This window comes from Gallus gallus, chromosome 13, assembly GCF_016699485.2.
Source record: "Gallus gallus isolate bGalGal1 chromosome 13, bGalGal1.mat.broiler.GRCg7b, whole genome shotgun sequence".
In the NCBI taxonomy this organism is placed as follows: Eukaryota; Metazoa; Chordata; class Aves; order Galliformes; family Phasianidae; genus Gallus; species Gallus gallus.
In genome coordinates, this window is record NC_052544.1 from 10235005 (window position 1) to 10251675 (window position 16671).

Consider the following 16671-nt stretch of genomic DNA (forward strand, 5'->3'; position numbering starts at 1 on the left):
GCAGGCAGCGGGGCCATGGCCGCCCGTGCGTGGGGCCGCGGGCTGTCGGCGCCCTGAGGCGGCGCGGCGCCGCCATGGTGCCTGGAGGAGCCGCTCTGCCGCCGTCGGGCGCCCGACCGCCGCCGTCGCTGTGAGGCGCAGAGCTCCGCCGCGGGCCCGGGGAGCGACACCGGCAGCGAGAGGAGGGAGAGGAGGCGGCGACCACCACCCCCCGCCGGCCCAGGTGATTCCCTCACACGCGCACGGCCCCGCAGCCTTCCTCAGGGCCGCGCCGCCCCCGCGGTGCTGTGCGTGCGGCCTGTGCGGGACCGGCGGGGGCCGCGCCGAGCGCATCCGTGCGAGCGCGTCCGTGCGGGCCCACCCGGCCCGGCGGCTGCAGGGTTCGCGGCCGCCCCTCCGGCAGGCACGGGCCCGGGTACCCCTCGCACCGGCCCCGGTCGTGCTTATATAAGGGGCGAACTCTGCGGGGCTGCGCTCCTTTGTACCGCGTCGGACTTTTGCTCGGGCTCCCAGAGTCGGATTTGTGATGGGGACGGTCAGTGCCGCCCGTCTGCCCCGGGGCACGGCCTGGGGAACGTGGAAAAAGGGAGAAAGGTGGGTTTTGTTCGTGACGTGTAAGTATCGGTAACCAAGGGAGAGCTCTAGGTGGGAGACACGGCAGGCAAAAAATGCCTTTTGTTTTCCAGGGAGATGGGGGATTTGGGTAAAGTGCCTGACTCACACGCATTACCCATTTGTGATCTCATTCCAAATGCTGTTCTTTTGATCTGTAGGTGTTGCTGTCTTTGTCTCACGCAATTTTCAGTACGAGGGCTTCTGTGAACTTTTTGTGTGCTCGGGCTGCAGGGATACCCGCTGCTGTGTCTGCGTTGTGTCCGGTGTGTGTGCAGTGCACCCTCAGAATACTTGAGAGGGTCACAGGGAAAATATTTTGAATTACTCTTTAAGATTGAGTGTAGGAAAAGAACGTGAGCTGTTAAGCTGTTGCAGCCTGTAACTTCAGTTTACTTGCACACTTGGTTTATTTGTGCTGATTATCTTAAATAACCAACTAGCTGTGCACAAGAAACTGTTGTTTTCTGTTTCTAGATCATTTTCTCGTTAGTTTTACCAACTGTGGCAGTCATCTCCGGTTTCTTACTCCTAATGTCACAAAAAGCTCACTTTTATTAATCCCAACTCTCATTAGCATTAGGAAACAGTTCTCTCTGACCACCGTTATGGGGAAAGGTCATCAGAAATCTCAGTGACGTGAAAGTACTGTTTGTCCAAAACGCAGCGTTCATTCACCTGGTTTGCAGTGGTGCTGGGAGGAAGCCGTGATGTTAGAGCAGTCTGATCCTGCAGGGGACGTGGGCTGAGCAGTGCATGTCTGGAGGTGGGCTGGGGAATTCCTTCCTTGGGAGAGATGGAAGGAGAGGAGCGCCTCACTTGGGTCCTGCTGTGGAATCCACAGTGCAGATGCAGAGAGGCTCATCATGCCCAGAAGACATAAAGGATGGGTGTGCCTTGGAAAGCTCTAAGCCTGCTTAGTGTTTCACGTCGGGCTCCTTTTCTCTAAGCTATTTGCTATTCTTGGGTTGGTTTCCTTCTCTTCATGCAGACATGCAGAGATCTTCTGTTTCAGTTCACTGGAAGTCTTTTTTTATAGTTTGGTGATTTGTTCTCCTTCTGAATCAGTTTTCATTTCCAAATGATTAAGGTGTTTACGAAGTGGACAGTTCACAGCAGTCCTGCTTTTTAAGTGTGCGTTCATGTCTGGCACTTCCAATGTGCTTCAGGCATCCGTGTGTTGGTTTCTCTGTGTTTATTTTAAAGCATTTCCTTTCATTTCAGCGAAGCCTGATTGCTTTGTAATTAGCTGCATACTTGAAAGGAGCATTCAGAAGTGGATCCTTCACCTCATGGAGCTTTCCTGGAAAATTTTGTTGATTGCACACCTTGTGTTTAAAAGAGAACTTGAGCTTTAAAGGGGAATTTCCTTCCACCATTCGTTAGGCCTTGTGTCACACGTCTGTTACTGCAGGAAGCAGAGCTGCCTGTTTGACGAGCTTGGAACTGATGCTTCTTATTTACAGGACTCAAAGGTGCAACAACAGAAGTTTTATAATATTAACATAGGAAAATCTTGGAAGTATTTTCTATTTTCACTTCTAACGAGTTGGGTAACTAGTTGTTGGCACTGCCAGCTCTAAACATGGTCTACATCTGTAGCCGAAGTGGCTCAAAGCTAGATGAACAGCTGTGGGGGATGGCGTGTATTTCATCCTGCTGCATAACAGCGTCCTCGTACCACGTTCAGGCTGCAGTTTGTCTGTGGGATTTGTGAGCTCTGCCTGCGTGGCTGCTCTCCTCTGCTCCAGCCCAGGGTTGGCTGTCACAGACTGCATCGTCCCAGTGCTCTGCGTGCAGGTCCCTGGGTGCTCTGTTCTCTGCAGAGGCGCTTTGGGACTGCAGCCCAGATTTCCTCAGAATATGCTGATACAAATGTGGTTAGGCAGGCCTGTAGGTGTAGACTTGCAAATATGGCAGTGATGGCAAAAAATCTGCTGAATAACTAGTTAATGAACCAAACCTCAGACAGGCAAGGAGCTGTAGAGTCAGAAAGGACCTGAGAGCAGCTTGATTTCTGTTCATTCAATCTGTATAATTTTTTTTCCCCACTGAATATTTTACTTACAGATATAATTGGTTGTGGTTTTAATGTAATGAATTAGATTGCTGTGTTTCAGATTCTGAACTTGACTGGGCAAACAGCGTTCTGTGCTCTAAAAAATGAGCAGCCCTTGTTGGTGTGCCTGCATTTGAACTGATAATATTCAGGCAGGGAGCTGATCCTGTAGGAATCCACAGAAGGGTTTTCCTGCGTACCTGGTGGGTTTGTTAACCCTTGTTAACATGTGTTAGTCCCTGAGTTCAGCTCCCTGGTCCTACCTGCTCATTATGAAAACTTGAAAGCACTGGATGTTTTACAGGCTGCCTATAAATAATACACTTGCTCTATAATTGACTGGAGCTGCTCATAGTCTATGAAAGTACTCTAGAAATAAATCTTTAAAGTAACTTTTAACTTCCCAGTGCTGAGATAGATCCTCATTCCTGAATTGATTTTCTTCTCCCTCATAAAACTTGCTAAAACTAATGGCAGTTGGAGATGTAGATTTCTTTCTCCTGTACAGTTAACTGTCTCTGGTTGGTTTTGCCTTTAATATGAATGCACGTTCACTTCTGTCCCCATGAACAGGTGAGGGGTTGAGGTACTGATTTACAGTATCAATTGGTTTTCCTGAAATATATTATGTATTTGCTTGGAATGATCAACTTTGGTTGTCTCTGTTTATAAATGATAGGCTCTGAGGTGAATAGGAATTCAGCAATTCATCTGTTTTCTAAATGGAAATAAGAATTCTGCAGTCCCATATAGCTCTATAGCAATCCATGCTGCTAAACTAGATGGGGGGAAAAATCATTAATTCTTGTTAACTTCTAACATAGCGAGATTGAGTATTCTTTTTGCAAATGGGTATTCTCTATAAACCTTTAAATTGAGTGCCAAATACCAAGTGGTTATTATTTGGAATTACTAAACAGGTGAGCTACAAAAACTGTGTATTACTGGAGCTGCTTACTGGATCCTAATGACAGCCTTACAGTACAGACTGGAGTCTTTCGCTGCTTTATTGGTACGTGTGGTATGCTCGTTGTTTCTGGCCTTCTCAGCAGAAATGGTTGAGTGCTGTCCTTGTTAGCCAACGCAGAAGTTGGCCTTGTTTAAGCTGTACAGGAGCAAGGCATCTTTTGCTTTCCTTGCTGCTGACTGCATGGGAAGGAGCTGTTCTGTTGGATCGCTCACTCACGTACTCTCTGGAGTTCTGTGGGTTTTTGTGTGTGTTTTTTGTCCAGACACACCGGGAAGTTCTTTGCTAAGTGTATTATCGGATAAACCTTTTCAGACTGTTCCTTCCCTTTCCTCCTCTTTGTTTTCTCTCTCCCAGATAGATGATATAAAGATAGAACTCTCTGAAGTGCCAGATTCTTCTGTACTTCAAATTCCTTTCATTTTATTTTCCTCAGGAGCAGGACAGGCCCTTGGAAGGAAGGGTTCTGAGAAATGAGTGAGTATAACACGGCTCATGGGTCTAATTTTAGGGTTTTCTAATGTGGCATTGCACCTTCTGTAGTTCCAAGTCAAGACTCTTCCCCTCTTCAAGATCTGTCCAGCCATGTTTACCCTTCAGGAAACTCAAAGCGTTTCTTGGTGACATCTTTATTAGCTTCAGTAATTTGAAGTAGAAGCTGGAGTACAGATCAAAGTCAGATGGTTAGTGAGTTTATCCAAAATAACTGGAATGTTGCAGGTGTGAAGAAAGCAAGTTAAAATTGTTACTACTTTTGGTTTCTGGTCAGACTTTCCAGCTGCCTTAGGTCTTTCTCCTGTAGGAGGATGAGTACCTGGCTGGTTCACAGATGTTACACTGAACATTGCAGGCTCCAGTCTAGCACTGAAGTTCTGATCCGAGAGTTACTGAATCTTTCTATGCTGGTTTTTGGTGGCTGTTAGTGGAAGTACTGGCTGTTTTGGTGGAGATATTGGAACAGTTCTTATAATAGCAAATACTCCAGCATATTTCTGTAAGTATTGGGAAACGTTGTGTAATGCTTTCCTTAATGTGAGCCGCTCTACTTGATTAATGTAACTTTGGACCTGCTTGGATAAACGGATGCAAATTTTGTGTATCCTCTCATATATTCATCAGTGAATATCTTCTGCCTATGATGTGATGCTTAAATATAAGTCAGTACAGAAAAAATCATTGCATTTGTTCAAGCAGCGTAATTCACACTTTCATTTGAAATGGTAAGTTCTTATGCTACGTCAAAGCCTCAGAAAGAAACTTCTGTTAGAGGGAAAATGTGTGTTGCCTTTGAGGGTTTTTCTTTAAGCTTGCTGCTCATCCATTTTGGAGTGCAATCAGCAGAGACCAATTTGGGATAGCTTTTTTTTTTTTTTTTTTTTAATCAGGTTTTACTAATTTTCGGTTGGCTTTAAAACCAGCCAGGAGTATCCTTTTGGCAAAACATTTCTGCCAGCTGAAGGAGGGATTTGTAGGTGCTGTGTTGTTGCGGAAACATTGTTTTCCAAACATTAATCAGTTCTGATGGGAAACTTTTTAACGCTGTTTGTGGTCAAATAGTGCAGCTGTGCATGCACTCACTTAGGAGGCAAAGTCTGAATTTCTTCCTAGGACTGCTCATTTTCTCATCGTCATTTGGAACAGCAGGATGTTTGAAATCATGGGGAAAATATGCTGAGGCACAAACCAGTGGCTTCCCAATCCTATTAAGTCCATTTTTTGGCCGTGTTTAAGCGTGACCTATGTTTTCTAATGTCTGAGCATCCAACAACTTGTCATCATCATTTATCTAAAGGTTTTAGAGGTTTAATTTTTTTTTATTGGTCCGCTTTTACGCCAATCAAAATAATGTATTGTGAGAGCTCTTTGCAATGTAATGAGCTGAGCGCAGTGGACTTTGTTGCTTGTCTGTGTTATGTTTTGTTAGAACTTGGCAGCAATTACAACTGAAGCTTTATTTAACACATCCACATTTCTAATGAAGTTAATTTTAAAGAGTTTCCTATTAGCACTGAATGCTCTGTCAGGCAGTGGCAGAATACGCTGCAGTGTTTCAGTGGCTGCCTCTCATAGTACGTAGCCTATTGACTGCAGTGTAATGTGCTTCTCAAAGTTTCTTTTGCCTTTGTGTTCTTTAACAGGGTTGGAATTGTTTGCTTCCTTAGGTAATAGGAATGCTACTCTTTCTAGTTTTCTTACATTCTCAAGCACATTTACATGGATTTGGAAAGCAAATTTTTCAGCTTAATTTGGATGTGCAGAACCCCAATTAACTTTCAGTGTTTGGAGAAATCCACAGATCTGTATTTGGGGTAAATCAGGAAAGTGGCAGCTTCCTCCTTGTCCTGAGGGTTCGGTTATTGTAGTTGACTGGAAAAGTTTTGTCTGTTTCAGGCACACAGCTGGGAGTCAGTGCTTGTTGGTGCTTCCCATGGCTGTAACAGTGAACACCTGAAGTCAGCTCCTGCCCCCCAGGCCCTGATCCACTTGGAAGTGTGTCCTAGCAAAAAGCAGGAGGCAGCTTGGTTTAATTAATTAATTAGTTGTAATTAATTTTGTATATCTGGCAAACCCAAGGATTCTGGGGGAAGGGGAAGACAGGGCACTCGGTATGTCTTCATATGAGTTGCCTTTAAGCAGCGTGCCTATAAGCAGGGCCTTGGTTTGTAGCCTGCAGCCAAAACGCTTTGTTCCTGTCTGTTCAGGTCCCAGTTCAGTACTGTACATTTAGTCTCTGCCTTCCATTCTCACTAAATGATAAACACGAGTATTCCTTAAACTATCTGGGTAGTGGTTTTGGTTGTTGGTTCTAAATATTTGTAAGTGTTGTGGCAGAACTTCCCCTCAGAAGCCCCGGTGAGTGGCGTGGGTGCCAGACATGACTGTGGTGGTTTGGGCTTAGCAGAGCTGCTGCAGGAGCTGTAGCTGTCTGTAAAGGAACAGCAGAAAACACTTTCTGACTTTCTGTGGTATGCTTGGTATGCGGGACGTGACACCACATTGCTTGAGAAATGGGGCTGTGGGCTGGGTGATGGCAGCCCTGTAACCTGTGGTCTGCTGAGACAGACCTCACTTCTGATCTGCCCTGACTTGTTGGGCTGAATTCATGTTGTCATCATGTTGGTGTGGCTTCAGGTGTGCATGAGTGGTTCTTGGTAGCATCTTGTCCATGGCAGCACGAACGAAGCTTCACATGATGGCTATGTATGTGTGTTGCCAGAGAAGGAGGACATATTTTTGGTTTCTGTGTATGAGCAGGACTTCCTTTAGTGCTATGCTTCCGTGTTGTATTTTTAAAACTTGCACAATAACCACTTGAAGGAAATCTTGTAAAACTTACTTTAAAAAGTACAGTTCCAAATGCAGATTTTTCTGTTTCCATGGTGGGAATGCAGGTTTTTTTTTTTTTCAAGTTGTCCCCCTAATAAGAAGAGGTTCCCAATTCCAGTCAGTCCAGTTAGACCAATTAGTCCTGAACTCAGCTGCTTATGGTGTGCTGTTGGTGATAGTTTTCATTTGTTTGAATGGCTGCTGGTGGATAAATGCTTGCTGGGATCTTCCCCACCTTGGACTTGAACACTTTGCTACACTGCTTCTATACACTGTGTGTGCATAACTGGTGGCTTGGGTACCCAGCCTGGGGGCAGTGCTGCTCCCAGGTGGGCAAGGGGTTGAGACAGTACTTTGCTTTTAGGAACAGCTGTTGGTCTCAGCTGAAAGCACTGCTCTGGAAGGATGTGGAAAGTGATCCTTTTGCTCTTTAGAATGCTTCTGCTGGTGATCAAACAGCCTTTTGAGATGCTGTAGTGGACCACTGTGTGTGTGTATGTGTGTGTATATATATTTCTGTTTTGAAAGAGAAAGAAGGGTGAATTAAAAAAAAAAAAGAGAAAAGAAAAGCCCTTCATTGTCCTGCATCATCTGTCTTCCCTGATTGCAACCTCCAAAATTGAATTACCTTCCAGTACTCTGGAGAGAGGATATAATCTTTTTTTTTTTTTTTTTAATACGATTCCTTGCAGTGAATTACATTAGAATAAGTAGAACAGTTCTGTTCCTGGTCTTAATCTTCAAAATTGCCTCGAATTCCATAAGTGTATAAAATCATAGAGGTCAATGAATGTCCTAAATAATTTTTCAACATTTGAACTTATTTTATTTCAGTTTGCATTGAGGAAATGAATCTAAAATGTTCTTAAAAGTTTTAGTTGGTGGTTATTTCATTTGAGAGTTATGGATCTGTATGTAAAAATAGAATAACCCATTGGCAGTACTCTGTGACTTTTATTGCTGTTTGTTTTTTCAAGTTTATCATGTTGGTGTTTAGTGTTGGTGTTGGTGTTTGGACTCTGAATTAGTGCAAAAAAAGAATAAAGGTTTATTTGATGTACACTCTGACCATTTTTATTGTGTCGTTAACCTGCCCCCCCAGCCCCTGTTTTACAATATCGCTGTGGAAAACTTCCAGCAAATTGACTTAAATATAGCAAAAATAGAAGCTGTCCTGCCTGGATTTGAATTTATGTCAGTGGATTCCTTTAGTCATTTGTGGCCATACAGGAAGCCCCATTCATATGTTCACAAAGCCTAATAGCTGTTTGTTCAGTGAGATTGATTTGATTACTCTTCTGTCTTGTGCTATTTACAGTCTGCTGCCAGTTCACAGAAAGGGAAGAGAATGGCTGCAAAGGAGAAGTTGGAGGCGATATTAAATGTGGCCCTGAGGGTCCCAAGCATCATGCTGTTGGATGTCTTGTACAGATGGGATGTCAGCTCATTCTTCCAACAGATCCAAAGAAGCAGCCTACACAACAACCCTCTCTTCCAGTACAAGTACTTGGCCCTTAATATGCATTATGTGGGTAAGTGAATGTGTATTCAGGAGAAAACACTACTAGTAAATACCATTTTTGCTTGCTTCAAAACTGTTAAGAAATTTATAATAGTATGGTAATATATTGATTACAGCAAATTGCATGGAAATAAATGTAATCAGCAGCACTGTAATTAATATAAGGGGCTGTTTACATTAGGAGTAAAGAAATCGTGTCTAGGGTCTTCAGCTTTGTTATGTAGCCTTGATATGTAAATAGAGTAAAATTAATGCCTGGAAACAGTATTGATGCCCCGAGAGAACAGCACAGTAATGCTGGCTGCATCTGACTAGTAAGAAAGCTGCAGTGAAACGCTGTGCAGACAAGTATTGTATCTTAAATCATTGGCATTAAGGAAGAGACTAGAGCAAAGGTTGCCTGCTCTGAGCTGTGACCACGGCACCAGAAAGTTGGCTTTTACTGCTGTGTGGATATAGCTCTTCAGCATACAACCTTATGACCTGTATATATGCTCTGAGTCGATTAGAGCATGTAACAAGTCCTGTGTGACAGATAAATGGACAAAATTACTAACACGGTTCAAGGAGCTGAGGTTTCAACCTTGCCCTGCAAGTCTGGCTCTGAAATGCTAGAAGTCTGCTTTCAGAAGATGAAAGGATTGCTGTTCTGGGACCTGCTCTCCAGGTGGGTATGTGATTCATCTAGTGAGTGCACATGGGGTTAATTAGGGATTGGATCCAGATTGTTTATGTTGATAGCCAATGACAATCAGCATGAGTGCTGCCTAGCTCTGGGAGAAGTGGCTGCCATATAATTATCCCATTCTGCAATGTTTCTTCCTTGTAGATGACTTAGAGGATAAAGATGTACTGGAGTCAGCTAAAGAAAACGCCCTTTAGTTAAGTTGTTAGAGGTCTTTTTATAAGTGGTTTGTTCGGTGTTTTAATCCTGACTGCAGAAATGTGACTTTTTATTTTCAATCTATTATATGTCTTTTTGGAAGTTTACTTACTGTCATTAAAAATACGTGTGGCTTTCTTTGTTAAGGCTCCTTTCTACTTGACTAGGGGTACCTTTGTATCTACTACTCTAAAAAGCTGATGTTATTGTTTTATGGGGTTTTCATGTGTTTTTTGGGAGAGAATACTTGTTTGTTGCTGGTGAAATGATGCAGGACTGTGGAGGCATGGAACTATACCTGGCATTCTCTTGCTTGACTTGTTCTGTGCATGCAACTTGTACACAAACTAAGACCTTCTAGGAATTAGTTTGTCAGTTTAGTTTCTAATACAAAACTAACAGTTGTGCAGTAAGCTACCAAGATATAACTTCTAACTGTGGCACAACACTTTTTTATAGTCATTTCATAACATTATCTTTGCTTCAGTGTGTTAAGATAACACCAATAAAAAGCATTACAGAGATGGTAGGTGTTATTACCTCAAAGTATTTCTCACTGGATGCTACTTAAGTACTGAACCAGTGGATTCTGGTGTGCTCCTACTGTAAGTCGCTGTCGCTGTCTCGCACACTCAGTAGTAGTTCTGCTTTTTGCTTTTCCAGTATTACAGAGGGTCCTGAGGAGGGCCACAGAGATGATCGGGGGCTGGAGCACCTCCCCTATGAAGACAGGCTGAGGGAGCTGGGCTTGTTCAGCCTGGAGAGAAGAAGGCTGCAGGGTGACCTAATTGCAGCCTTTCAGTACCTAAAGGGAGCCTATAAACTGGAGGGAAGTCAACTCTTAGAAAGGGTAGATAAACGTAGGACATGGGGAAATGGTTTTAAGTTGAGGGAGGGAAGATTTAGGTTGGATGTCAGGAGGAAATTCTTTACTATGAGAGTGGTAAGGTGCTGGAACAGGCTGTCCAGAGAGGTTATGGATGTCCTGTCCCTGGTGGTGTTCAAGACCAGGTTGGATGGGGCCCTGGGCAGCCTGGTCTAGTATTAAATGTGGAGGTTGGTGGCCCTGCCTGTGGCAGGGGGGTTGAAGATTCATGATCCTTGAGGTCCCTTCCAACCTGGGCCATTCTGTGAGTACTGAGTATCTGTACTTCTCTTGTTCCAAGCTGTAGTTGCTGAGACCAAGGAGAGTTTAAATTGTCAAACAAGTTGCTTGTTTTAAAAGATTTTCAGACAATTATCCAGGACAAAGCTTTGCTTGTACTGTATTTAAAAAGCTGATATGTGTTTGTTCCTTGGTTGTTGGTCTTTTTTTCTTGAAGCTATGTCAGCGTGAGGCTGGGCTGCATCAACTTTCATGTCTACACAACGTTCTCTGTAGATTTAATTGCATCAGTTTATACGTTATCTTAATTAAAATAATGTATTGAATATATAAATTGAATTTTGAAAATAAACAAAGTACTTTTCTACCAGTTTGGGAAATGAAGGTTCTTTGAAGATACGTTGAAGGAAATGAACTGTTAACATGTAATTTGAACAGCAATTTGCTGTGGATATCTTTCAGCATGCTGATCTGTTTTGTAAAAAAAACATCTTTCATATTTGCTGTGAGCAAACACAATATCAGCAAATGTGGCAGTGGCTTTGTAATATAAAGTGATTACTGAATTTCTTTAAAGATAAGGTACCATATCACAGAAGTGCTTGTAACAGCTTAGGAGATCAGGCATGTCTATCTCAGGTAGATGTTTAAAGAACGATTTGATTAGAGAGCTATATCAGGATTGGTAGATTTTACTGATTTTCAGAGTGAATGTATTCCCAATACTAAGGACCCAGCTGGAGGTTACCAGGGTCATCCCTTTCACTCAGTTTGAAAGGCCGATTGTGTTTGGTCGGGTGAGGTGATACCTTACGGTGTGACTCACATTTCAGGTACTGAGACAGTCATAAAAGCCTCTAGGATGCAATCTGTTATTTGATTCAGCTTTTCCCTTTCATATCATTTCATGAAGCAGTAAGTTCAGCTGCATGAAACGTAACTATAAACGTGTAAAGCATCGCAAGTAGCTGAGGTAAATTTCTGCTTAGAATTTTTGAAAGTAAGCAGATTAATTTAGTATAAACAAAATTACTTTGCAATTTTCCTGTAAACTTCATCTGTCAATTAGCGCCGTGGTTACTGTTGCAGAGGTTTAAAAGGCCTCTGTGCGGCCTGCAGTAGTCTTCAACGTGCATGGCACGTGATAAGTTTGCACGCAGCATGGTCTGTTATCGGGTAGAGAGATCTGCAGGTGGGGAGTGGGGGGAAGCTTAGAAAAGGAACCAGCTTCTGTCCGCAGCTCTTTTAAAGGTATAATGTGGTTTCATTAACGCTTCATGAAAATTGTTTTGTGTAAGTTTAAGTACCCTCTTCTTAAGGATAAGAGGTACTGGCTAAAATGGCTTTCTACCTCAAACTCCATATGTGGTGTAGGCTAGCACATTGCTACAGTCAGACTTCAGTACTTTCTGCTGTGCTCTAGAGTAGCTCTCAGGAGAGAGTCACTTACATTTCTTTGATACAGATGATGGAAACAGATGAAACCACGTAATTTCTTCCTCTGAAGGGCAAAGTAATGCCATTTTGTTCTAACTTGTAAATGCTCTGAAGTTAAATGGAAAGAATCATGTACTTAACCTGTAATCAGACTTGGAATTAAATCACTGTCAGGCGAAACACACAGAAGTATGCTAAATACGTATCGTTTTCTTAACTAAGAATAAAAATAAGAGCAGTTTTCTATCTTTAACTGTGTTCTTTGTCATAACAACAATAATAAAACCTGGGAAACAAACTCAAGAAACCATTTTAAATACTTTGAGTAAGTAGAGCATGCGTCATCTTTCCCAACCCTGTTTATAATTGCAGTTTCTTGAAGTTTGTGGTTAATACTGTAATTGTGTGGTCACATCACTGACCAGGTGTGAACTACTTGTTTGGAGTAAGGCCCTCAGCAAAGGGGCCTGGGACAGGAGAAGCCTGAAGATGCTGCCATCCAATGGTAGCTGGTTGCTATCTTTCTTGGTCTGCCCACTTAATTTGAACAAACGTGCATTCATTGGAAGGTCTTTTATTTGCATGGATTTTGGTTTTTGTGGTGTCTTTTAAGAGGAAAGTTTCAGAAGTCTGATAGGAACACAATAAAAAGTGCCATGGGAAGCTTCGGTTCGCACTGCAGCAGCAAGGAGTTGGCTCATTCCAGAAACAAACTTCCCAAAATGCTCAGATGAGGATGCATGACTAAACGTGCAAACACAATTAGTGCACACACAGGTGAAGTGCTGCTCAGATGCAGCACATCCAGCACCTCTAGATTTGCTGTCCCTTGTCTTCTGCTGCCTTCCTTCCAGAACCATTTAGTTTAAGGGAGAGTAGAACTATTTGTCGAGTGTTACTATTTTAAACTGTGGCTATTTTTAGCTAAGTGCAATTCGATGACATGAACTTGGTCTTTATTTCTTCTGAAAAAATACTTTCTATATCTTGATATCCTCTTCTTGGATTATACAGTATAATTGGTAGATAAAGAAGTGGGTAGAGATCATGCCATGGTCAAAATATTGCATATATATATATATTTTTTTCCCTTTCCTATTCCCAGAGACTGCTGGTTCTCATACTGCTGCCACAGCATCCTAGGCTTTTACTAATCAGCTTCAGGTAACTTCTCTATGAAGCTAGTAACTCTTTTTGGTAACTTATATCACTTTTTATTATTTTAAAAAGTCAATGGTAGCTTGCTTGGAAGGAGATTCTTAACATTTTATGAGGTTCGGTTGACAATTGTATTTCTGAGTACCACAATTTTGCAATTTGTGTTCATAACTTGGAATGCTTTGTGAGTCTTTCTATTTTTATGGTTCCAATTCCAGCTGTGTTTTCATTTGCAGTATTGTTCAGGTTCTCTCTGGTTGTAATTCGTGCCAGAACTCTCACCAGTATGTGTGCTGTTACAGAAGCAGCACCTGAATGATAGAGCAGTTCTAGAACGTGAAGTCCATTTTGTTTATTCTAACATAACTGCAAATCTCTGTAAGGAATTCAGTTCTTGGGTTATTTATACTTCAAACACCCAATCTGTTACGCATTTAATAATTCAAGAAACATCTGTTGAAACTGATGGCAGTACCCCAGTAATGAGTAAATTGTTTTGTTGCAGTTATTTTCACTGAGATATGCAGATGCTTGTAATGATTTCAGATCTCTGTTTATAGTTGCACTCTGCCATGACTGGGTAAATACTAATTTTCTTGTGCACAAGTAAGTTTAGATGTGTGTTTTCTCAGCGTAGAATTAATTTTTCAACATATTTTCTGAAAGGCAAAAATACTGTGCTGGCTCAAAGTACAAAACTTCTTGAAGTGTGCAACGTTTGTCTTCAGCAGCTCTGGGTGAGTGGGAGAGTGAGGAAGCTGAGGATGTATAAGAGCTTTTCTTCTCTCCTGACTTAAAAATAAGTGGCTGTTGTGGCTCCTTCTGGACCTGAGCCAACCTTCCATCACTGTGGCCACAGGAATTTGGTAACTTCTGCCATCGTGCCTTACCAACCAGGGGCTTTAAAGAGTACCTTTTGAAAACTGTCCACTTCTGAAATAGATATTTTGGTTATATAGGCAATTTATAAAACCTCTGTGTAAATTGTTCTGGTGTGAATGGTTATCCTAAGAATTAGACTCACTGGGGATAAAGGTGAAAGTTGTTATCCTGCTTCTACAACGTAAAGTGCAGTATTTCAGAATTTTGCCTGTGCTTAATGCTCGTATGTTGTGGCCAGGTAGTTTTTTGAGTAAACTGAAACAGGGACAGGCAAGGGTTAGGCTAAGATGAAATAGCTGACTTGGTGGCGCACTGCTCCTATGTGGAACCAGGGCAGACAGAGTTGTGGTGCTGTTCTGTGGCTCACGGGTTGCTGCTTTGCGCCCTTTATCCTCAGTGGGCATGGCTGAGCAGGAAGATATGGCCCTCAAAATTAATTTTCTGGTACAATTCAAGCTTTTACTTTCTAGTGCTCGAAGATTTGAATTCCTTCCTTTGTAGTATCCAGCATAAGCAGCTGCTTTTCTTCTGAGAGCAGTGTTTCCTTGACAAGCCTCTGCTGAAGCAATATTCAAGAGATGGTTTGGTTTTATTAAGAAGTGCTGCGAACTCTTGAATTGGCTTCCATCTGCAGAGTTCTCATTTTTCAACTAAACCTGTAGGAAACTTAGACTAATAACATGAAGTGGACACGAGGGATCTGTAATCATGCAAATGAGCACTAAAATGCTTCATAAAGAGGATGAGTTGTGGCTTTGATCATGCTCTGGAAACCTCCACTGTATGCAGCTTGCCAATAAAGCTCAGGCACCTGAGTAGGGAAGGAGGTAATGCAGGGTGAGGGAAGCTGGGAAACACCTTGGTGGGAAGCAACCAGAGACTGCTGAAAGGCAGTTTGTGAGCTGCGCTTACTGTAACAATGAGCATTGCACGGTGAGGGGTTTTCATCTAGCTGAATCAACACGTTGTAAATGAGGTCATGAGCCAGTTAATGCGTGTGTTCTTGTCTAGAAATGTTTAACTTAGCTTTTCTGCTGATTTTTTTTTTTTTTGTCTTTCTCCAGTGGCGTCTAAACCAGTCCCATCTTACAGAAAAGGCAGTAGCAGCTCTCTGCTTCTTTTTGCTGCCAAATAGGTGCTTAGTGGTGGATCTGTGCTTTTTAAATTGGGCCAAATCAGATACTGTTAACCCATCCTGGAGTTTACCCACCTGGATGACTGTTTCTTGAGTTGTAAATCCTTGAGATCCTTCCTCAGCAGAAATGTCTGTTTTCAATACTGTGCTTTCTTCTGACAGAGGAGGTGCAAATGAAAACAATGTAATAATTTAGATGAGAAAGCGAGAAATTTCATTTCCTCGTCCTTTGTTTTGAAGTAGAATCTCATTTATGCCATATACTAATTACATCATTTGTCAAAGCAAAAAGAAAGGGAACAGAATATTGCTGCTGGTATGTCTTAAGTTCGAGCTCATCTTCCTTCTGCAGTGAGCCAGTTTGGTAATGAATTATTTGCTTTCTTTTTTTGGTAGAGACGTAGATAAAAATGAGGTTGGTACCACTGTGGGAATAGGGCCTCTGCAGCAAGAATGCAAATATTGCTGTATCAAGTGTGTCAAAATCTCTCTAGTGAAGTTATGAGATGGAACTGCAAATGGGAGTGAAAAGAAACAACTTCCATTGTCTATCACTGCCTCCTTCAAAATGTAACAGAGTAAATAAAGGCAATTTCAAAACAAATATTTAAATTCTGGCTTCAACTCATGAGTGGCAGCTTTCATCTTTAAAGCTTCTTCTCTGAGCTGCCTGCAGGTCATCTGTGTGAAAGGTGCAGGTGGGACGGTAGCCTTCATATCTTCTGATCTGTGATTAGATGTTTTTTCACCCCTTCGATGTATTCTCCTATATTTGAGTTAGTGATCACATAGAAGAATGACCTTCAGTCACTTTAAAATACTCCTGTGTAATGTGGCTGTGCTGCAATTACTGCCCCCTGAAAAGTCTTCCTTCTGCATAAATTATTCCAGCATCTTTCAAGTTCATAACCAAGTGGCCTTTCATGTGACTGAATAAGGTAAAGAAGATGGCAGAGCTTAAATGCAGATACAGTAAACAGGTATTCTTGGACTATTTATAGAGTAGAAGAGGAACAAAAGACTGCATAATAAACTCCATTTAGTTCTCCACCTGCAGGTGAGTCATGGGCTATGCTGAGTGAGAAAGTTTTGGGGAGGTTGGACTCAGGGCTGGAGTGGGGCACGGCTGTGCCAGACAGACTTGTCCCTACTAAAGCAATGAAGGGAAGGTGGTGAACACAGCAAGGACTCAGTATTAAAAATGTCTGCGTTTGTTTTGAGAGCTGGTTTAGCTGTGGGCATCCTGATGGCTTTTCTAGGAGCCTGCTGCAAGTCACCTTGAAGACCTGAGTATTGGCAGAGTTTAGGGGCTGCTTATTGCATGTGGGATGTACTAAGTAGCCTTGAAATATTTCTACATAAGTACTGAATTTGACATTGTATCTTTATCAAATGTAGGAATATACTGTGTTACAGTAGCTGTTTGTCTCACCTTTGAGTGCTTAATCTAGAGTTACATTGCCTTCTTTGGTATTCTTTAAAAATTTCATGAATTAACTCAATTAAAAAGGCTGTACTCAGTTGCTGAATAGTTGGATGATACTTATGGCTGCACTGCTCACATTACACTTGAGGTGATGGGTT

At 42.2% G+C, this 16671-nt stretch overlaps 1 protein-coding gene across 5 annotated transcripts in view; it reads left to right on the forward strand.

Moving 5' to 3' along the window:
• The window catches only part of RNF145 (ring finger protein 145), a 40520-nt gene continuing 23849 nt past the window's right edge, over positions 1-16671 (forward strand). Inside the window, exons 1-2 of one of the 5 annotated variants that reach the window (XM_001233172.7) lie at positions 1-223; positions 8284-8497. In XM_001233172.7, the coding sequence (XP_001233173.1) occupies positions 8314-8497 (184 nt within the window). In that variant the 5' untranslated portion in view covers positions 1-223; positions 8284-8313. Of the gene's footprint in view, positions 224-313; positions 595-825; positions 1379-2199; positions 4116-8283; positions 8498-16671 lie in introns of those variants that run through there. The other 4 variants (XM_015293896.4, XM_046900437.1, XM_046900438.1 and 1 more) reach the window with 4 other exon arrangements.